This window comes from Lichenostomus cassidix, chromosome 1Aa (assembly GCF_008360975.1).
Source record: "Lichenostomus cassidix isolate B80296 chromosome 1Aa, HeHo_3.0, whole genome shotgun sequence".
NCBI lineage: Eukaryota > Metazoa > Chordata > Aves > Passeriformes > Meliphagidae > Lichenostomus > Lichenostomus cassidix.
In genome coordinates, this window is record NC_139480.1 from 1,921,940 (window position 1) to 1,944,794 (window position 22,855).

The 22,855-nt window shown below is 44.5% G+C and overlaps 1 protein-coding gene across 3 annotated transcripts in view; it reads right to left on the minus strand.

The window, feature by feature from the left end:
• The window catches only part of EXOC4 (exocyst complex component 4), a 318,206-nt gene that overhangs the window by 170,793 nt on the left and 124,558 nt on the right, over positions 1-22,855 (minus strand). For all 3 annotated transcript variants that reach the window (XR_014856419.1, XR_014856420.1, XM_085081950.1), the window contains exon 10: positions 1,249-1,345. Coding sequence is in view for 1 of the 3 variants with exons in the window: in XM_085081950.1 (XP_084938076.1) it covers positions 1,249-1,345 (97 nt within the window). In the remaining 2 variants the exon portion in view is untranslated. The remainder of the gene's footprint in view (positions 1-1,248; positions 1,346-22,855) is intronic.

Genomic DNA, 22,855 nt, shown 5'->3' on the forward strand with positions numbered 1-22,855 from the left:
GGAAGGTAAATAGAAAGAATTTCAATCAATGGGAAATATCTCATCAATAAAATAGGAGCATCACCACCCTCTGTGCTCACAGGATGTCTGAGAATTCATTAATGATTAAGAAATTGAAGTATATATTGGAACAGTTATATCTTAACCACACCTTGCATTCAACCATTGCTCATGTTTTCCTACAAAATAACTGAAAACTATAAATCATCCTGTAGCAAAGTTGATTTTTAGCATATTTCTTCAGTTTAGAAGAGACAGAGGTAGAAATGAAATGTCTTTATGGACTTCTCCACTTGGTTATGGGAATGTTGCAATAAACAAATCCTTTTTTTCAAGGCAAGCCCTTGCACACCGTAACACATTTCAGTATTTTCTCAAGATTATTCCAACATTTGCCGTTATGAGATCAGAAATTTAAATCTGGAGGAATTTCTGTCCTTCCCATTTGCATTTTTAAGTCCTGAGAAGTCCCAAATAACCACAGCTCTCAGGTGTCAGGAGGATTTTCCTTCCTCTGGGGATCAGATTCCAATTATTTTTTATTACTATTTTATTACTGCTCGGGTTTAGCAGTTGAGAGAAGCTCCTGTTGTGAAGTGACTCGTGACAGGGAGTTCATACAAACCCAGCCAAGGAGGGAAATGCTCCCTGAAGGTGCTGGGAAAGGAAAAAACCCTCCCAGGAAAAAAGAGCTGGAAGGTTGAGATGAACCAAGACAAGCATTGTATTACTTAATTTCCACAGAAATAACAGGACAAACTGCTAGGAAAAGAGCAAAATTCAAAGATCAGAGGTGAACAAAACAGTGAGAAGAGGTTTATTAAAGATTTGCTCTGTTGAAAGTTCCAGCTGTGACAATTTTGGTCACTCTGGATGAGGAATTAATTTGCAGCCCACAGTTGTTTCATCCATGAACTCACCTTGCAGTTCACCAACATCCTCTGAGTTTTTTAAAAAAGCATAAAGAACAGCAATAAACAATTTGTGGAAGGTTGCAAATCAACTTCACCCAGCTTGGGTCAATAAATGCCACTGATCAATGAAATCCTACCTGATATCACAGCTCAGTTTGAAAAAGATTTAAAAACATTCTCGAGTTGATTTTTTTCACACACAACAACTTTCCAACAACATCAGGGATGTACCTCAGAACTGGAATGTGCCCAACATCCCCATAAACCAGAGGTTTAAATCTACTTATTCCAGATTATTTGCAGGTGAAGAAATGTGCAGAAAGGCAGATCTTACCTGAGGAGGGGGTGAAAGATGATGGTGATGTTCCTGGCTCCTGGTTTGCAGACAAACTTGGATCCTCCACCTTCAATTAAGTTATCATCTGGTCCTCCTGGAAAACAACATGGAGCAAGTTGTCTAACAGAGCTCCACATCCCCTGATTTTCAGATGGTAAGCCGTAATTAAACATTTAGCAAGTGGTAATTAAACAGGAATTAAACGCTTCTTTCCTGGTGGAAGATCAGTAATTAGCAGGAGGATTCTCTCCCTTTGCCCTCCTGCAGCTCCCAAGGCTCTGCCAGGGCAAAGGGAACACTGCAGGTGCAGCTTGGAGGTGACTTTGGGCTCTTCATTGCAGAATTTGGGACATTTTTGGCCCAAAGAGCACAAATCCAGGTTCTTCACCTCGGGTGACAAACACTCAAGCCTTTCTCCATATGGCTCAGGTGTCTTTTGAAGCCCACAGTGCTTGGAAAGGATCTGAAGAGCAGCAATTCCCTGAATTTTCCTGCTTCCAAGGGCTGCACCTCTGACTGGGGATGGGACAATCCCAGCTCTGGAAGGCAGCTTGGTTTGGAAATGAGGGATTGACATTTTAACTCATTTATTCTATGGATCATTGCTCCCAGGAGTTCATTCCCAACACTGAGTCCTGGAATTCCTGAGTGGAACTTCCCATTGCCTGAGTTCCACCCAGACACTGAAAGGTTCTCAGCTACAGGAAAGACAAATTAGCTCAGTTTGGCAAACTTTCCCAACAAAACACAACTCAGAGAATATTATTTACACCCCACAGGCTACAGGATTTGGAGTGGCATTAGAACACTGACCATTGCAGGCAGGGAAATGACAAAGTTTTGAAATTAAAACTACCCTAGCAGTTATTAAAGTTTTTGGCCCTGACCTCTTGTCTGCCTCCAAACAAAAAGGATTTCTCCAAATGAGAAAGAAAAGGAACACAACTGATGAGGAAGTGAGTCCAACCTTCTTTTCAAAGTGGATTTTATGTGCTTTAGAACACTCAACCTACTGAAAAAGCTCTTTGGTGACTGAATTTATTTCACCATTCAGCAGCAATATCCAAGAACCAAGCAGGACACCAACACCAGCACTTCCATATCCTAAATGATCCCTCCAGGTCAGGAGAGCTTTCCTACAAAAATTCCCATTGCTGGCATAGATTCAAAGATGTGAGAATCCAAAGCTACAGCACTGGATTCCTGGTGGGAAATGAAAAATCCAGGCAAACTGGAAGTCAGCAGTCACATTCCCAGAGCTGACTCAGCTCCTCAAATCCATCCTGAGCACACAGAGCTCCTTGATAAATCCCAACAGATGGACTCAGCAAGCAGAAAGCAACGGAAAGCAGAGTTTATTAAACTTCCCTGACGGTATTTAGAAAGAGGCAGCTCTAAAAAAAACAATCCAGGGATTTCAGCTGGCAGTTTGAGAAGCGAACTCACACGACGTGACAGTTTAATCGGGGAAGAAAAGAGGCGCAAGTTCAAGGAAAAGCAAATTATTCACTTCCCCTGTTAATGTCAGATGCTGCAATTTCCAGTGGGCTCTGGACTTATTGAAGGATGCAGCCAAGCACGAGCTGCTGAGGCAGGGATGAGGCAATGCAGGCTCCAATTAGGAGAGGGGAGTTCTCCTCGTTACATCAAGTCACCCTGCGCTAATCGATAGTATTGACTGGGATGAACTCCACAGCGAGGAATAAACCAATCTGTCTGATCTGCTGGGCCAGATGATGATGGATTTGAGGAGAACACAAGCCTGGCACCGAGGGGAAAATGTGCTTTTACGTCTCCTCGGCTCTCAGCTTTCCATGAATAATCTGCAGGAAGGTGTAGGAAAAAGGAATTTTGTTTGTATTTAAATATTTTACCTGGAAAAAGATGCTGAGGTGTGAATCTCATTCCAGGTGATGCTTTGTACATCCCAACTACAACCCAGCACTGCAACTTGTTGAATGCCATTACTCCTCCTGCCTTCACTGCTCCAAACACTGCAGTTTGGTTGTGGAAAACCCTGGAGAAAATCCCCAGCTGGAGAGTGAAGGATTCCTTTCCCTGTGTACTGGGGATCTCCACTGGGGACTCTCTCTGGCTTATCAAGGTCTGAAATGTGTTGTTTACATTTAGCAGCCAGGATTCCTCCAGTGCAGCCAATTCCCTGAGCTGGAGAGCCACCAGCATCTCCACAAAAATATATCTCCATAAAAATAAATATTCCTTCATCCTGATTGATTCTATCCAGAGCATCTCTCAAAGGGAGGTGATGGATCCTTCACTGAAAAAACCCAAAACCTGGCAGCTTGCTGGAGGAAACATGGAACAGAGAATCCCAGAATGGTTTGGGTGGGAAAGGACCTTAAAGATGATCCAGTCCCAACCCCTGCCATGGGCAGGGACACCTTCCAAGGACCAGGCTGCAGATGAAGGAAACAACACCTGTGGGATTGAGTCCAGAGGAATCCCTGGAGCTGCTCTGGAGGCAGGCTGGGAGAGCTGGGAATGTTGCCCTGGAGCAGGGAAGGATGCAGGGAGAGCTCAGAGCTCCTGCCAGGGCCTGAAGGAGCTCCAGGAGAGCTGCAGAGGGACTGGGGACAAGGCATGGAGGGACAGGACACAGGGAATGGCTTCCCACTGCCAGAGGGCAGGGATGGATGGGATCTTGGGAATTAGGAATTCCTGGCTGGGATGGAATTCCCAGAGAAGCTGTGGCTGCCCCTGGATCCCTGGGATGGCCAAGGCCAGGCTGGACAGGGCTTGGAGCAAACTGGGACAGTGGAAGGTGTCCCTGGATGGCAGAAGTGGCACTGGATGAGCTTTAAGGTTCCTTCCAACCCAAACCATTCCATTATTCTAAGAGGAGTGAAAACAAAGCCTTTTTCCCTCTCCTTATCAAACGACCACCAGAGCCAGAATTTGCAGAGCCTCTCAAACCAGAGCTAAACTGGCAAATTCTGCACTCCAGAGGCGTCCAGGACAACATCCCAAACTTTCCCATCTGTCTGGAAGCAGCATTATTGCAGCAATTCCCTCCCAGGAGCCAAGTTTGCTGGTTTAATCTACCCAGTAATGAATGATGAGGAACCAAAGAAAAACGAAGGAGAACTTGGAGCTGAAGTGGAATTTGTCACCGAGTTAATGACACCCTCCTGCTGTGCTGGCAATGAAGTGTGCCCACCTGAATGTCACTGCAAGTGGCACTCGGGGATGAGGCCATTAGTGCCAGAGCTCGATGGCTCTGAAATGGAGCTGCAAATGTCAGGCTTCAGGATGAAAAAGGAGATTAGCAGGGGAAAGGGAATGGCTGCAGGCAGTTAAAGTCAGAGCAAACATTAGGAGAGCTTCAGTTTTCCGTTCTGCTTGACACGGTGGAATTTAAATGTTTGCATGGATATCCCATGTTTATGGAGAATGTCAGAGGAGCCCAGGGTGGGTTGGGTGGGAAGGGAATTTAAAGCTCATCCAGTGCCACCCCAGCCATGGCAGGGACACCTTCCACTGTCCCAGCTTGCTCCAAGCCCTGTCCAGCCTGGCCTTGGCCATCCCAGGGCTCCAGGGGCAGCCACAGCTTCTCTGGGAATTCCATCCCAGCCAGGAATTCCTAATTCCCAAGATCCCATCCATCCCTGCCCTCTGGCACTGGGAAGCCATTCCCTGTGTCCTGTCCCTCCATGCCTTGTCCCCAGTCCCTCTGCAGCTCTCCTGGAGCTCCTTCAGGCCCTGGCAGGAGCTCTGAGCTCTCCCTGCATCCTTCCCTTCTCCAGGGCAACACTCCCAGCTCTCCCAGCCTGCCTCCAGAGATGACCTTTAAGGTCCCTTCCCACCCAAACCATTTTGGACTCCTATTCTCTCACTCTTCCAAGGTGTCTCAGGAAGAATCACACATTTCTTGCTCTCTTTACCTGTTCCTTGACAGAGCAGTGAAGAGGCAATTCAGCCCCTTGAAGGATTTGCTGTGCAGGTTTTAAATTCACTGTCAGTAATGAAGTAACTTCATTTTCTTTTTTAACAACATGATGAGAAAAGCTCTCTGTGTCTCTCATACAAGAGCTAAAAGAGGGTGAAATTTCTTATGCTGTCACTTGAGAAGCCATCAGACATTACCTCATTTTTTCAGAGTTTTATCTGTCTAACTGCATTTTATCCTCTGCATTTTAAATCCTACCACTCACTCAAACTTTTCAGACACAAAGGTATTTGTTTAAGAAGTAAATCCCTTTCCAGAACATCAAAAAAAATTTCATTTGGGCTCAATGGAAACAGCAACACCCCAAAATCATGAGGAGAAAAGGCAAACCTCAGCTCTCCTCCCCTCCCATCCCTGAGTTAGCACAGGACAGGTTCATTAATCTCCCTGCAATAATTACAATTCACCCAAACAGCTCCAGGCATGGAGTGGAGAATTCCTGAGCCCCTCTGTGATCCCAGGGATTTCCTAGGGAGCCTCTCCATGTTAATCTATGCAGAATGGAGGAAAAAAGAGGAATAAAGACAAGGCTTTGAATGCACAACAACTAAGCAATGAAGACATCCTGCAAATCCCTCCAACTCCTCTGCCCTGAGAGCAGAAAGGGAAGTTTCCATGGCATGGTCCTTCCCAAGAGCTCCTGATGATGTGGGGATCAACAGCACAGTTATTGGCTGCACATCATCTTCAAGGCATGGAAATACAATTTCTGTTCAGTGGGAAAGAAAGGAAAGGAAAAGATGCCCAAAGAGAGCAAAGCAGGTGATGATGGAACAGCTCAGCAGAGAGAAGAGATTGATCTGTGCTAGCACAGAACAGCTAAACTGGGGAGTTTTAGAATGGAAATCTCCTGCTTTTCCCTATTTCTGCACGTTAGAACTCCTAAATAAACCTCAGAATTATTTGGGTGGGAAGTTCCAAGACCCCAGCCATGGCAGGGACACCTTCCACTGTCCCAGTTTGCTCCAAGCCCTGTCCAGCCTGGCCTTGGCCATCCCAGGGATCTAGGGGCAGCCACAGCTTCTCTGGGAATTCCATCCCAGCCAGGAATTCCTAATTCCCAAGATCCCATCCATCCCTGCCCTCTGGCAGTGGGAAGCCATTCCCTGTGTCCTGTCCCTCCATGCCTTGTCCCCAAGTCCCTCTGTCCCCTGTCTGTCCCACCCTGACTCAGCAGTTGAATGAATTCACTGCATTGGAATTGAAATCACACATTTCAATTCTTTTCATAAGGAACCAAACCCAATTTATCATCTCTCTAATCCTTTTGCATATCCTGAAACCACAAAATCCACTGTTTTCACAAAATCCCAGAATGGTTTGGGTTGGAAGGGACCTTAAAATCATCCAGTGTCACCCCAGCCATGGGCAGGGACACCTTCACTGTCCCAGGCTGCTCAGAGCTCCATCCAACCTGGCCTTGGACACTTCTAGTGGCATTTAGTGGATTATTCCAGGCAGATTTTTCTGTCTGTTCTTCTGTAACGATGATGTTTTTTCCCCTCTGCCCACAAGCTGGCAGGGAGTGACTCCCTCTGACCCAGAATGGGCTTCCCATTGCCTCTCCTGGAACAGGAATGAGCTGAGATGTACCAGATTAAAAAAAAAAAAATAAAAAATCCACCTTATCAAGATAGACAAGAATCAGCTCCAGCCAATACTTGATTACTTCCTTGCTTGAGGGGAGAAGCAATTTAGCAGAGGTTTGTGACAGAGGAAAGATTGCATTTCTTGTTTGCTTCTCTTAATCACCTGCTCTCCTTTTAATCATGCCAATTGTGAATTTATAGATCAGACCAGCAGCAACGAGGGGCTGATGTTTAAAAACACCCAGGCACCCACCTTTTCCCAAAATCGGCAAGGATCAGAGCGCTGAGGGAGCTCCACAAGACCCCAAATCGATGGGAATTAGGTGATAACTACTCGGAAAGCACTGGCTGCTGTCAGACCTGCAGAGGATCCTGCAGGGGCAGGGAGGGAGCTCGAGATGATGGAGTGACTGCCAGAGCTGCTCCCAGCTCCCTGTCCCTTGTCATCAGCCTGAACAGGACACAGGAGATCCCAAACTGGCACAGCCAAGGGCAGGAGCAGCCTAAAGCCACAGCACTGCATGCTTGGATCTCCTCAGTTACTTGAAAATGCTTTAAACTCACCTGGAAGTTGTTCAGTTCTCCACATCTCATTCCAGGATTTTCTTCAGGGGTAAACTCCCAGCCATTGTCCAGAAGCAGAGTTTGGGGTGATAATCTCCAACATGGGCTGCAGGTTCCAACCAAAAATCTTTCACTGAAACACTGCAAACGTTGGGCAGAAATTATGGGATGGCTGGACCTTCACAAATCCTTTACAGGTATAAAACTGGGAAAGAAGGACTGGAAAGGGATTGGGATGAGATGCCCCAGGGCTGGAGTCAGGCTGGGAGAGCTGGGAATGTTCCCCTGGAGAAGGGAAAGATCCAGGGAGAGCTCAGAGCTGCTGCCAGGGTGGTAAGATAGGAAGAATGTGGTAAGAATTTAGCCCAGACCTCAATAAGTTCCAGCTGTGTCCCTAAACAGGAGAGGTAAACCCCTTTGTTAGAGAATGAAGCAGAGAATGCAGAGTGTAGGACTAATTAGGAAAATCACCTGTGGGTAGTTTAGTGACCAACGGTAATGTAATGAGGAACACCTGATAGAGATGAGAAGAAAGAATATAAAAAGGGGTAGCAGGGGATAATAAATAAGGGATAATAAATTGCTGATGCTAGTCATCATCTTGTATGTCAGTGTTTGAGTTCACAGTCATGCCAGGGCCTAAAGGAGCTCCAGGAGAGCTGCAGAGGGACTTGGGGACAAGGCATGGAGGGACAGGACACAGGGAATGGCTTCCCACTGCCAGAGGGCAGGGATGGATGGGATCTTGGGAATTAGGAATTGCTGGCTGGGATGGAATTCCCAGAGAAGCTGTGGCTGCCCCTGGAGCCCTGGGATGGCCAAGGCCAGTCCTGGAGCAGCCTGGGACGGTGGAAGGTGTCCCTGTCATGGCTGGGGTGACACTGGATGAGCTCCAAGGTCCCTTCCCACCAAAACCCCTCTGGGATTCTGCACAGAGCTGCGTTCAGGTTTGTAAATCACACCCTGCCTCAAACCCGAAGGAAAAATGATTTCCAAAAGCAGGAGAGGCAGATCTGGATTCCAGCCCTGGGGCTGCTGTGGCCTCTCTGACCTTGATCAGGTTTCTGCATTTCACTTTCCCAACAGGGGAATTGAACCTGTGGCTCCAATTTTCCCCTGGCAAAGCTGTTTTGAGAAATGTCAGGGAAAAAAGGAGCCAACGTTTTATTCACTCTTTTAAATTCAGCTTTCAGTTGAACACAGAATAACGTCCCAAACTGACCACCAATCCCATTCCCTGCCCCAAAATTCCAGCTTCTCCAGTATCTCCCCAGGATCTGGTGGCTGATTTGGATGCAGCCATGCTCTGCTATCGTGGTGCTGATGTTCCCCATCCCTCCCCACTCCCCTATCCCGCCTTGTCTGAGCTCCAACACCATATGCATTTAAATAAGTTGCTCTTTAATGTTTCAAAACCTGATTTATTAGTTGCTCACACTCCATCTGCCTTGAAGAACGGCGCCGTGCCTCGCCTCTCACAGCCTGCACAAAAGGTTGGGGTTCAATCGGAGGCTCCTTTATCATCTGATCACCGTGTCAGCCACATATGTAAAGTCTCCTTACAGCAACAAAAATTGTTTAAAATGCATATTTCTCCTCTTTTTCTTGTTGTTTCCCTTTTTTTTTTTCTTCCCTTCTCTCCCCCAGGCCACGCGACTGAGCAGCAGGCACTTTGATTAATGTATTTGTCAACTTGCATATTTAGGGTTTTGTTGGTTTGCCTAAAACGATCTGAGCTCTTCCAAAGGCTGGCTGCAGCAGAATTCCTTATCCCGAGCTGGGAAACCTGCTGGAGCTAATGAGCTGTGATTACTCACACCCTGCATTCACTTCTCCACTGTTCTCTGCTCCGAGCTTGCTCGCTTTATCTTATCTCCTGTAGCAGCAAATGGCTCCTACCTGAATTTTTTATATCCCTGACATGTTTTCTATTCGGTTTTAATGTCAGAAAGGGAGAAAAAAAAAAACCAACCACGGCGAGGTAACAAAAAGCCAGTGAAATAAAGTAAGATATTTCCTGACAGAGTGTCATTTGCTGGTTTATTTTCTTACAAACTGTTTAACTCTACAATTCCCATGTTTCTTTTTTTTTTTTTTTTTTTTGCTTTTAATATTGAGAAGCTCCAGGCTATTTTAGACAAAGGAATTGGCTGGAATGACAGAAGGACAAAATGCTTTGGGTGGGAAGGGACATTAAAGCTTATCAACTTCCAATGGGCAGGGAGAGCTTTCAATATCCCAGTTTGCTCCAAGATCCATCCAGCCTGGCCTTGGCCATCCCAGGGATCCAGGGGCAGCCACAGCTTCTCTGGGAATTCCATCCCAGCCAGGAATTCCTAATTCCCAAGATCCCATCCATCCCTGCCCTCTGGCAGTGGGAAGCCATTCCCTGTGTCCTGTCCCTCCATCCCCTGTCCAAGTGACAAATAAAACATTCTGTGGTTTTCTAGAAGAAGCAGACATGGAATTACAGAATAATTAAGGTTGGAAAAGACTTCTAAGGTCAATGAGTACCCTGAAGAGCTCCAAAACCACTTTAGATTTTAGCAGGAGCCCACAGGATGGAAACAGAGCATTTCCTCCAGCAAAAAAAAGCTTGTTTTCCATGTATTAACAAAGGAGTTGGTTCTAATGAAGATAAACTCCCCAAGCTTTGGACAAGTGTTGAGAATGTTCCCAACCTGGCATGTCAAACAAGGCAGGATAAATCCTCCTCCTTGCTGATTCAACCCCCTAAATTCCCTCCATGAATTTCTAGGAACAAAAGGATGTCCTGGCTCCTCATCTGCACCTGCACCGGTGTGAATAAATTAATTTTCCAGCAATATGCACAAGGATTCTCACTAATCACACAGCTCTTCCCCCTGGGAATCCGAGGGATTGGCACAGAAAGTCACTCCCTGAAGGGGCAGGAATGCTCAGCTGGCTCTGAAGAGGACCTGTCAGGCAGCATCTTTCAACCTGTTCATCCATCATCTCCTTTCTCCTGATCCTCCTCGCCTGCAATTCAATCAAAGATGAATTAAGATTTGAGGAAACAACCCCCTCTGTGGCCCTGGAAATTCTAGAGCTCGGTGGTAATTTTGTTCCAGCTTTGATTTCTCTCATTTTCATGCAAAATCTGCTCCCCTTGAGACTGTCAGTGATATTGGCAGCAAAGCCCAGGGGTTGTAACCAAACTGAAATGCCAATAAAGAGGAGGAGACTCAACCCTCAGAGGCATCAGGAACAGGCAGGACTTTAATCACAGCTCTTTCAAACGCAGCCAGGGATTTGGAGAGGCTGTTATTGTGGGATATGACCCTAATTCAGTGTTAATCAAAGCCGCCGGTGGCACAATAAGCTGGTGATTTAATAAAACATCGTTTCACAGTGTCAGGATCAGGAGGTTTCCAATATCACAAATTCCAGGGAAAAAGCTGACCAGCCCTTTCCATATGCTTATTGTCCATTTCCATCACCGGGAAATTTGACATTTCCCCTAAATAACAACCAAGAAACTTTGTTTTATAGAAAAATATTGATTTTTTTTTGTCCTTTTTAATTGTTGCTCCTGCTGCAAAGGTATCAAGGATAAGGAAATTGGAGCCCAGAGAAGCTGTGGCTGCTCCTGGATCTCTGGAAGTGTCCAAGGATAAGCTGAAAAAGACTTGGAGCAGCCTGGGATAGTGGAAGGTGTCTCTACCCATGGCAGAGGTGGGATGAGATGATCTTTAAGGTCTTTTCCAACCCCAAACCAATTTATTGACCTATTAAAAGCTAAAAAAATACATGTGGAAAAACCCTATTTGATTGCTAACAACTTCCTTATTTTAATTTTACTTCAGAGTTTCAACAGTAAAAAGCTAAAGAAGCCAAACTTGAACGTTTCAGCTTCACCAGAAAAAAAAGAAAATTCGTGTGTGGTTTCTGCTGACTCAGCAGTTCCAACAGCAGGAGCTAAAGCAGTTGGGAAAGTCTGAAAAACTGGAATGTTGGGATTATAATTTCAAAATTAAAGGAAATCTGGGCTCTTCTGTTCAAATCCAAGAATTCCAGGAGCACCCAACGGTACAGAGCAACAGAAATGGCAAAAGTGAAAAGTCAGTTTGACATCAAGCAGGTTCTTAGAAAGAAAGGAGAGAAAAGCACAATCCAGAGTTATTCTGACACCTCAGAGCACAATCCAGGTTGTAGTTGTAACTGCAGCCTGAAAACCCAATGTTTCCCCTTTCCAAAGAGATGGAATTCATTCCACCCTGGAGCAGAACAGGGAGCTCAGAGCTCTCCCCGTGCTCTGCTCTTCACCTCCCACCTTCAAACACCCCAAACTCACTGGGAAAACCTCAGATTGGCAGGAAAAACCAGGAGCAGAAGATGCTGAACCTGATGGAGGAAGGGAGGATTCCAAGAGCTCTTCCTCCACAGCTTCTCTGGGAATTCCATCCCAGCCAGGAATTCCTAATTCCCAAGATCCCATCCATCCCTGCCCTCTGGCAGTGGGAAGCCATTCCCTGTGTCCTGTCCCTCCATGCCTTGTCCCCAGTCCCTCTGCAGCTCTCCTGGAGCTCCTTCAGGCCCTGGCAGGAGCTCTGAGCTCTCCCTGCATCCTTCCCTTCTCCAGGGCAACATTCCCAGCTCTCCCAGCCTGCCTCCCTCCTCTGGATCTCTCACCCTCAGCCAGCTGCTGAAAATCTTTCTCCATTTACAAGAAAATTATCCAGATGAAATATTAGGAGGAATGAAAATAAAGCTGTGAACAAGGTGGGGTCAGAGGATGATTTAGGCTGATATAAAATGGGTTTACAGCATTAAAGTGAAGCCATGCTCTGTACAGGAGCCACAGTAAGTGATGAATTTCTTAACTGATTACAGCTGGAATTTTGGCTGTAGAGGATAAAACTCCTCAATATTCCCAATATTCTGCTGGCAGGGAGCTGAGAGCAGCTGGAAACTCTGCCAGGATGCTACTTCCCATTCCCAGAGCACATTTCCCATGGAATTCCCACGGATGGAGGTAGAAAAACTCCTGCTGGGTTCCCCTGGGAATGAAGGACAAACCTTCCAAAGCACTGGAGGAGCTGCCTGGGTTTGCTGCCACTTAATTTAGAGATTACAGGGAAGAACAGGGAAGGGAAGCAGCTGAAATCCGAAAAAACCCATTGTCCCAACGTCATTGTTCCTAAAATAATGGGCTCCAGGAGCAAACCTGACACACTTAACACACCTCAAGCCAGAGCTCTGAGCAACCCATTCCTATTTTTACACCTCTTTTTAACCACATAACATTCCTCCCTAATGACAGTTGGAAACATAGCTCTGTTCAAGGGATTTGTGCTTCATTTTTTTAAATTTTTTTTTGGCAATAGATCACATGTCCCAGTGCTCCACACTTCCACACAGGCTCCTTTCCCAACCATCTGCTTGTTGAACTAATTCAAAACTATTAGCAGCTTTACCTCCAAGAAAAGAGACACTCCAAGCTTCAAGGAGAGCTCCAGTTGCACCCAGGGAGGGGAAAAAAAAAGAAAAAAAAAACCAGCACGAAGAAACCAGTCTAACAATGAGAGAAATGTCAAGAAATAGAAATGTCAAATCCCTTAGGGTGGGGAAAAATAAAACCTAAATTCCAACTCCAGCTCATCTCCAAGTGGTGTATTTTGTAATGAAATTACCACTCCATAGTCTTTCCTCGGGGAAAAGCTGCTCCAAGTAATCAGAGGGTTGGTTTTTTTTTAAAGTTCAAAACAAATGCAGGGTTGGCTATGCAGAATTCATGCCCTGGCTGTCAGCAGTTGCATTTAACTCTTTGTGAGCAAAAACCTCTGAGTGTCGTCACCAAAAGCTGCAAAATTGGCTCAGTATGGAAATAATTCAAATATCTCAGTTCTCATGGATTCCCAGACTGGTTTGGGTTTGAAAGGACCTTAAAAATTAAAAACACCATTCCAAGCCCTGGTGGAGCAGACAGCATCATCCACGTGGATCCATAAAGATCTGGCTTTATTTTCCATGTAAATTTTAGAGAAAACGGATTTTAACAAAATTGGGAACATCCTTTTCAGACACAAACCTGCAAGTTGTGTATTGACTATGAAATAGGGTCTGTGCAGAACTGGGACTGTGGAAATTTTGGGGTTCAACTCCTTCATCCATCATCCCCTTGGGAGATCCTTCCTCCTTCCTCACCTTCTGCCTAGCAGTGCTGGCAAAAGAACCAAATTCCAAGAGACTTTTGATTGCAGCAGCTTTGTCAGTGTCCATTTAAGAGCCAAGAAATGGAAAAATGCAGCAGACAGAGATGGAAAAATGGCCAATTGTTTCTGTTGTAGAAATGAAATGCATCTCCTCCTCCCTGCAGATAAATCCAGAAGTGCTGCATCTCTTCTGACTGGTTTTTTTCTTAAGGAATCTCTTTTTATATTAGCAAAATCAGATTTAAGGGTGAGTAGAATTCTTTAGGATCATTCCCTCATTAGGTGTTATCACCTCAACGTCTCAATCCTCTCCTTTAAAACGATTTACAAGCTGGGAATATTTTTTTTTTTTTTTTGCCTGTGACTGGATACATTTAATTATTGATGAAACCTTCAACTTCCTTTTAATTGAAAGGCAGCAGGATGGTTTCACTTCATTCCTGGGATGACACCAAACATGCTCACGGTCGTGAAAAAGTGAAATAAGTACAGAAAAAAACACTTCCAGATGTGGAATCCACAAAATTCCTCTCCAAAACCATCCCAAAACGAACGTGGAGCAAATCAAATCCTTTTTGCCTTCAAGGAAAACAGAACTTTCTGCCCCCAGCCCCCAAAAAAGCAGCTCCTTTTTGACCTCCACTCCTCGTTGCATTTCAATAAATCTGTTTACTGGCTGTTTGGAGACCTGAAAAAACCAAAGCCTCAGCCTGCCATTAATATTTTAATTGCAGCCATGAATATTCATGACCGTTTTGCTTCTTTAGAGGACAAGATCCGATAATTAAATAATTCTAATATGGAAATGTGTTCCTGTCATGACACCTTGCCTTCATCTACATTACAAAACTGAGGCAATTTTAGCTCTTTCATTATTTATGTCATTCTGGTTCTCTTGGCTGATTTTTTTTTCTTCTAGACTAACTCGGGCTCTTGACACAGAAGGCAAATCTCAGTCAGTGGTTCAGTAATTATGAACTATTTCAAAGTCATCTGCCTCCCTTGACTTTGGCATTTTGGGAGGAATTTTATTTGTCATTATTTTGATATGATCCAGCTTCTGTCTCTGAGTTAATTCCAACTGTGAACACCTGATATTTTTCACAAAACCAGGAAAAGGCAGCAACCGCAAAATCTTTTAGGATTTTCAACTTTTTTTAGGTTTCAAAGATGCTTCAGTACTAACAAAAAGTCCCTGGGCCAGGCTGGAATGGGATGGGATTTAAGGTCCTTTCCAACCCAAACCATTCCGGGATTCTGTGAAAAATGTTTGGTTTTTGTGAGAAACTGAGCAGCAGCTGTTTGCAAAAATAAATCCATTTTTTCCCTTTGCAGCTCTAACCAACAACAGGAAACCCCAGGATGATTCCAGCAACTTTTCCCTGCAATTGCTTTGAAATTCTGCAATTTCCATCCAAACTAAAACCCAAAAGATGTCAAATGAGGACAAAAAGCTTGAAAGGGCTGACAGGTCATTAATTCACCTTTCAGCTCCTCCACACAACTCCCCCATCTCCCCTTCACATCCACCTCAAACTCAAACCACTTTCTTGCCTTCATTCTTTAGATCTCACTTCTCTGCTTGTTAGAAACATTTTTTTTCCCAATTTCCAGATTAAATTTCCTTTTGGCCACTTCATCCCTGTCTGTGGCAACTCCAGTTTTCAGTCTGGAGCTCTTTGCTCCTCAGCCCTTCAAGGTGCCTGATGCCTTTTGTAGGCAATGGAATCAAATTCCAGCATGAAATAATCCTTTTTTCCCTCAATATAAACAACCAGAAATTCCACCCAACAGTTCAGAAGAGTTCTACAGGGACATGAAAACTTCCCAGTCTCTGCTGGGCAGCTTGGAGTAATTCTGTAACCAACAGGTTTTCCTCATTCCCCACCATTCCCAATGGATTAGCTCCTAAATGAGCTCAAATCAATTCCCAGGGATATTGAGGATTATGGAATTTCATCACCTCTCCTCTCATTCCCAAGCTCACCCAGCTCCTGGAGGGTATTTCATCCTCACCATCACTACAAGGACTGACAGTCATTAAAACACCTCCTGAAACAAACCTAATGAGGAAACAAAAGTCCTGAAGGACAGTGAGAGACATCAGGTGACAAAATGCCAATTAAATACCAACAGCACTAGAGAGCAATATTTGACACAATTGATGATCATTTTGCATAGTGTGACCTCTTGGAATTGGAGACTCTGAAGGACAAAGGGAAGGACAACTGAGCAGCTCAGAACCTGAGGGAATCAACCATTCCCAAAAATGCACTGCTGCAACAAAAATCTCAAAAACAGCCGAGAAATATATTTTAAAATCAATCAAGTTTGGCAAGAACAAATCCAGCAGTGCAAGAACAAATCCTGCAGTGCTGTGGGAAGAGCTCCTGCTCCATCCCAGCTCCAAAGTGGACACAGAAAACAGATCTTTCAAAGCTCTTGGCTCACCTGGACAGGATCTTCCTGCTTGGAATATTTTCCGTCTAAAGGCACTGAAGTCAGCCTTGGATTGGTGTCACTGGACTTTGTTGGGGGTGGCAGTTTTGCAGTGTTGATATCCTGCCAGGTGAACCAGGTTGGTTCATTCATTCTTTCTCCTGACCTTTATTTGGTCCCATTTCAATGGAGAAGAGGAAAAAGGGAGTTGGGTAAGTAATTAATCTCCCTGATTCCCCTGGAAAATAAAGAGCCATGGGCAGGAGCAGAGCAGCCTTTGCTGGAATTCGATCCCAGACTGACTATCCCAAAGAGTTACCAAATTTTCTGGAGCTGGGAAAGGAATCCCAAGGACCTGAGGCAGTGAAAGCACAGAGGCTTTCCCAGCAGTGCTCTGAGGGTTTTCCAGTCTCCTCCAACCCAGAATCAAGGAATGTTCTGAGCTGGAAGTGACCCACAAGGATCAGCCAGTCCAGATCTTGAAACATAACATAACATAGATCCCATGGGAAGAGGCCAAGATCTGGCCAAGATCCATCCTGGAGCATCTCCAACAGGCATCAACCTGCCCAAGAATTACCCAAAATGAGTATTTTGATACATCCCTGCTTTCCCTGAGGATGAAGAACATCCTTGATGATCTCAGCTCATCCACAAGCCTTGGGAAGAGATGAAAATTGTCCTTGGAGTGACTCAGCAAAGGAAACTGTACCAAGCAGGGGATGGGGTGCCTGTACTCCTCAAATCAGCTGGAACATCAGGAAAATAAAAATATTTTCCATCTCCCAGCTGGGGATGTATTTCAGTGCGTTTCATTCCAGATTTCCTTCAGGTGATGAAATTGTTGCTGATGTAAGTCTCCAGTTCTGGGCAGAGTCACTTGCTCAGGAACCACTTGGAAATCCAAGACCTTCATTTCCAAAATATAGCTTCAAAGGAAAAATAATAATAAAAAAAAACAATGCAGAGAAGCACCAAAGATCACTTCCACCTGCTCCAGTACCTTCCCACTGACTGAGGAAAATAAATGCAAGGATTGAAAATTCCAAGCCGAAGATGAGGAGGAGCAGCACTGAGGATTTCATCAATGAAATGATGTGAGAAACACAGAAATGGAGCCACAGGAATCATTTAGGTTGGAAAAGACCTTTAAAATCATCAAGTCCAACTATTTCTATATAAACACCACAGTAAGCAGGGAGTATTGAGAAGCTCATGGATTCTTTACATGAAATTTTAATTTAAAAGCATCATATATATATATAAACAGGTAAAAAGCACCACACAAATCTTGGATTAAATCAACCAAATGAAAGGAAAAGGTGCCTAACACAAAGAAAAACTGGACTAGATATTGCATTTCTAGCCAGAGGTCTAGAACACAAAGAAAAACTGGAACAGATACTGCATTTCTAGCCAGAGGTCTGTTCAAAACAGCAGAACCCCTGAAAATTCACCGAGGAGAAGCAATGGGAGGTGCAGGGGAGCTGTGGGCAGAGAGATCTGCAGCTCTGAATCCTCCTGCAGCTCCCACTGGCACTTGGTGGAAAACTTACCCATCCTCACAGATCCCAGGCAATCACACAGTCCAGTCATATGGAACTGTTCCTCCAAACACACACACACATATATATATATATATTTATATATATATATATATATTTATATATATATTTATGCACCCATCAGTTCCTTTTTTCCCCCCCTAATTAAATCCAGCACTCGAGGCTGGATAACGAGCTGTTGATTAATTTACTGATTTGATTCCAGCACATCCTGGCTGCGTCAATCCCCTCCCTGCAGATCTCCAGAATAACCTTCACTCCTCAACGAGGCCAAGGCTGGCATCATTTCCTCCTCCTCCTCACACATGCAGATAGGACAATTATCCACACATCCATCACAGGAACTCATTTCCAGCCAGTTTGCTGCACACCCCAGCTGAATACACAAACCTGCTGCAAAGGGATAAACCTGGGGAAGGTTAGTTGCTGCAAGCTTGGCAAAGGGAGGAAAAATTAGAGATATCAGCAGAGATTTGACCAGCGTGGTGTAAAAATCCAGAAATGTGGCAGAAAATCATGGAATTAGAGAGTATCCTGAGCTGGAAGGATCATTGAGTCCAGCTGGTGGTACTGAACAGTACAAGCCAAATTTGAAAATAATCACAGAATGGTTTGGATTGGAAGAGACCTCAAAGCTCATCCAGTTCCACCCCATCCATGGCAAGGAACATCTTCCATAATCCCAGGCTGCTCCAAACCCTGTCCAGCCTGGCCTTGAAAACAAAAATAATAAATCACATTATTTATCAGAACATGAGGGGGCTGAAGGAACGTGTAGGAATCAAAACATTATTTTGCTTTTACAGTTTGCAGGATCGAAAACCTACCTAGAATAAAGATGTCAAGCACTTTATACGGAGAAAAAATGGAGAATTAAGGATATAAGACCTTATAGTTGTTGTTGTCTTCTATAATTTGGTTTTTACAAGTCTTGTGTATAAAGATGAGGAGATAAAGCACCCTGCAGGTCAGCCACACACCCTAAACCATGGAATTCAAACACAAAACAACTTCCCTCGTTTACAGCTACTCAGGTACAATAAAGAGAGGCCATAAATAAATTGGCCACTTTCCTACCACCTCTTTGCTGCAGCTCCAGAGCTGTCACAGGACTGGGAAATGATTGAAGACCACCACTTCAGAAAAAAAAATAAAATAAAAATTTAGAAGTCCTTCCAGCAATAAAAATAAAAATGAAATTTATGACTGACCAAAATGCTATTTTTTTTTTTTCCAAGACAATATCTGCCAGCCTTCCCAAAGACTACAGACCCCTAATATTTCCGCTCTGGGCCATATGTGCCATTCTCAGGCAAAAATAAATTTGTTAACAAGTCTGCAACAGCAGTTGGCACTTGCTTCTGCCAGTCTGTACTAACATCTTGAGACTTTCTTTAATAGGGGGAAAAAAAAATAGGAAAAGGGAACGTTTTAGAAAAGTACAAACCCAGCAAAACGTGCCTGAAACGTAAAGGGGGGAAAAAAATAGTAATTCGAGCAAACATTTGAAATGAATAGACAACAGAAATGCTGGCAGAGTTGGTTGTTCAGAAGCGTGGGGATCACGCAGGGGTCCTGAACATTTTAAACATTCAGTGTGACCATCTGTCACCAGCACAGGCACCGAACAGAACGAGCAATTACCAGAGCCCTTCTCAGACAGAAGCTGTCAAGCACAGCCAGCGAGGCTGCCAGCAGCAATCAGAGGGGTGGCATGGAGGTGAGGAAAGCAGCTTGTCCTGATGGGAAATGGGATTGGCTCCACCTGAGCAGGTGAGCTGCGGTTGGGAGAACAGCAGCTAAAAATCTTGTGGGGTTCAGGGAATATTTGGGGTATTGTGGCCACAAGGATTTGGGGCAGAGCTGTCACGGTGCTGGGAGAAATCCCCAGGAGCAGAGAACTCAGAGATTTAGTGCTAAATTGTCTTAAAAGACTTCTGCAATATGATCCATCAGAAAGATTTGGGATGGAATAGAGTTGACAAGGTAGTTTGTTCTGATGGGAAATGGGGTTGGCTCCACCTGAGCAGGTGAGCTGTGGTTGGGGGAACAGCAGCTAAAAATCTCGTGGGGTTTTGGGGTGCTCAGGGAATGTTTGGGATATTGTGGCCACAAGGATTTGGGGTAGAGCTGTGAATTAAGGAGATATTCCTAATTCTTCTTGGAGCTGAACTGCACAGAAGTGCAAAAATCAGGTGCTGAGGAAGAGATGAAGTTATTATTACACACAGGAGAACTGGATTATTATTATTATTATTATTATTATTAAGTTATTATTACACACAGGGGAACTCCACACCTTGGCCACTAGAAGAAGGGAACAGCATTTGACACTGCCTATTTCTGTGCTGGGAGAAACCCCCAGGAGCAGAAGAGCAGAAAACTCAGAGATATAGTGCTGAAATTGTCTTAAAGACTTTTGGAATATGATCCATCAGAAAGATTTGGGATGGAATAGAGTTGACAAAGCAGCTTGTTCTGTTGGGAAATGGGATTGGCTCCACCTGAGCAGGTGAGCTGTGGTTGGGAGAACAGCAGCTAAACATCTCGTGGGGTTTTGGGGTGCTCAGGGAATATCTGGGATATTGTGGCCACAAGGATTTGGGGCAGAGATGTCACGGTGCTGGGAGAAATCCCCAGGAACAGAAAACTCAGAGATTTAGTGCTGAAATTGTCTGAAAGACTTTTGGAATATGATCCATCAGAAAGATTTGGGATGGAATGGAGTTGATGAAAGCAGCTTGTTCTGTTGGGAAATGGGATTGGCTCCACCTGAGGAGGTGAACTGTGGCTGGGGGAACAGCACCCAAAAATCTTGTGGTGTTCAGGGAATGTTTGGAATATTGTAGCCACAAGGATTTGGGGCAGAGCTGTCATGGTGCTGGGAGAAACCCCCAGGAGCAGAAGAGCAGAGAAGTCAGAGATATAGTGCTGAAATTGTCTTAAAAGACTTCTGGAATATGATCCATCAGAAAGATTTGGGATGGAATAGAGTTGACAAAGCAGCTTGTTCTGATGGGAAATGGGATTGGCTCCACCTGAGCAGGTGAGCTGTGGCTGGGGGAACAGCAGCTAAAAATCTTGTGGGGTTTTGGGGTGCTCAGGGAATGTTTGGGATATTGTGGCCACAAAGATTTGGGGCAGAGATGTCACAGTGCTGGGAGAAATCCCCAGGAACAGAAAACTCAGAGATTTAGTGCTGAAATTGTCTGAAAGACTTTTGGAATATGATCCATCAGAAAGATTTGGGATGGAATGGAGTTGATGAAAGCAGCTTGTTGTGTTGGGAAATGGGAATATTTGGGATATTGTGGTCACAAGGATTTGGGGCAGAGATGTCACGGTGCTGGGAGAAACCCCCAGGAACAGAAAACTCAGAGATTTAGTGCTGAAATTGTCTTAGATTTGTCAGAAAGATTTGGGATGGAATGGAGTTGATGAAAGAAGCTTGTTCTGATGGGAAATGGGAATATTTGGGATATTGTGGTCACAAGGATTTGGGGCAGAGCTGTCATGGTGCTGAGAGAAACCCCCAGGAGCAGAAAACTCAGAGATTTAGTGCTGAAATTGTTTTAAAGACTTCTGGAATATGATCCATCAGAAAGATTTGGGATGGAATAGATCATTTGTGATGAAAGCAGCTTGTTCTGATGGGAAATGGGATTGGCTCTATCTGGGGATGTGAGCTGTGGTTGGGGGAACAGCAGCTAAAAATCTTGGGGTGCTCAAGGAATATTTGGGATATTGTGGTCACAAGGATTTGGGGCAGAGCAGTCATAGTGCTGGGAGAAACCCCCAGGAGCAGAGAACTCAGAGATTTAGTGCTAAATTGTCTTAAAGACTTCTGGAATATGATCCATCAGAAAGATTTGGGATGGAATAGAGTTGATAAAGCAGCTTGTTCTGATGGGAAATGGGATTGGCTCCACCTGAGCAGGTGAGCTGTGGCTGGGGGAACAGCACCCAAAAATCTTGTGGGGTTCAGGGAATATTTGGGATATTGTAGCCACAAGGATTTGGGGCAGAGCTGTCATGGTGCTGGGAGAAATCCCCAGGAGCAGAAGAGCAGAGAAGTCAGAGATTTAGTGCTGAAATTGTCTTAAAAGACTTCTGGAATATGATCCATCAGAAAGATTTGGGATGGAATGGAGTTGATGGAACCAGCTTGTCCTGATGGGAAATGGGATTGGCTCCACCTGAGCAGGTGAGCTGTGGTTGGGGGAACAGCAGCTAAAAATCTTGTGGGGTTTTGTGGTGTTCAGGGAATATCTGGGATATTGTGGCCACAAGGATTTGGGGCAGAGCTGTCAGTTAAGGAGATATTCCTACTTCTTCTTGGATCTGAACTGCACAGAAGTTAAAGTGCAAAATCCAGGTGCTGAGGAAGAGGTGAAGTTATTACACACAGGAGAACCAGATTATTATTATTATATTATATTAAGTTATTATTACACACAGGGGAACTCCACACTTTGGCCACTGGAGGAAGGGAACAGAATCTGCCACTGCCTATTTCAGTGCATTCAGATACTGCTTGCCATGAGGTAAAGACTGCATAACTTGGAATTTTAGGAGACAAATTCAAGTCTTTCCACCAATCACAGAAGTCTTGGGGTCACACAGACTGTGGAGCCATAAAAGCAAACACGATCCAAGAGACAGAGGATTATTCCCAGTAAGGTCAGGAGAGGAATCTATTAATATTTAAGGAACTCCTGAGATGCCAAGAGAGGCATTAGCAGCTCTTACAAGCGAAAAAAAGTTAATGAAATTAAAAGATCAGGCGAGAAAACACGAGAGAGGAGTAGAAATTATTTTGAGACTGTTATAAAACACGAAATACAACGTGACCATGATGAAATCCAGATGGGATTATCCACGTAACATCTATAAATGTCAAAGCAGTGAACTTCTGGGCTGGTTTTTTTTTCAGCAGAAGATCAAAGAAAAGCCAAGCCTTGATAGAAGTGTTCCTCTCCTTGAGTGATTTGTTGTCTCAATGACTGAGTGACTCCAGCAATGCTGTCATGTTGTATTTAGAGATGATTAATGGAAATACAGCCTCCATTCAACCTCATTCCTGCACAACTTTCCTCCATCCCTCCAAGCCAATCCTCCTTGACAACTCTCACACCACATCAGCTCCATCACCATCAAATATTGACAGGAGCCTGGCGAATGCTACACGAGAAACAATGTTCTCCTTAATGAAGTAATTAAAAGCTGCACTATCAATAGCTGGCAGTGGAGATGTTGATCAGAACGTGAGCCTGTTTTTCATGATGACAAAACCCTGTGGAGTTC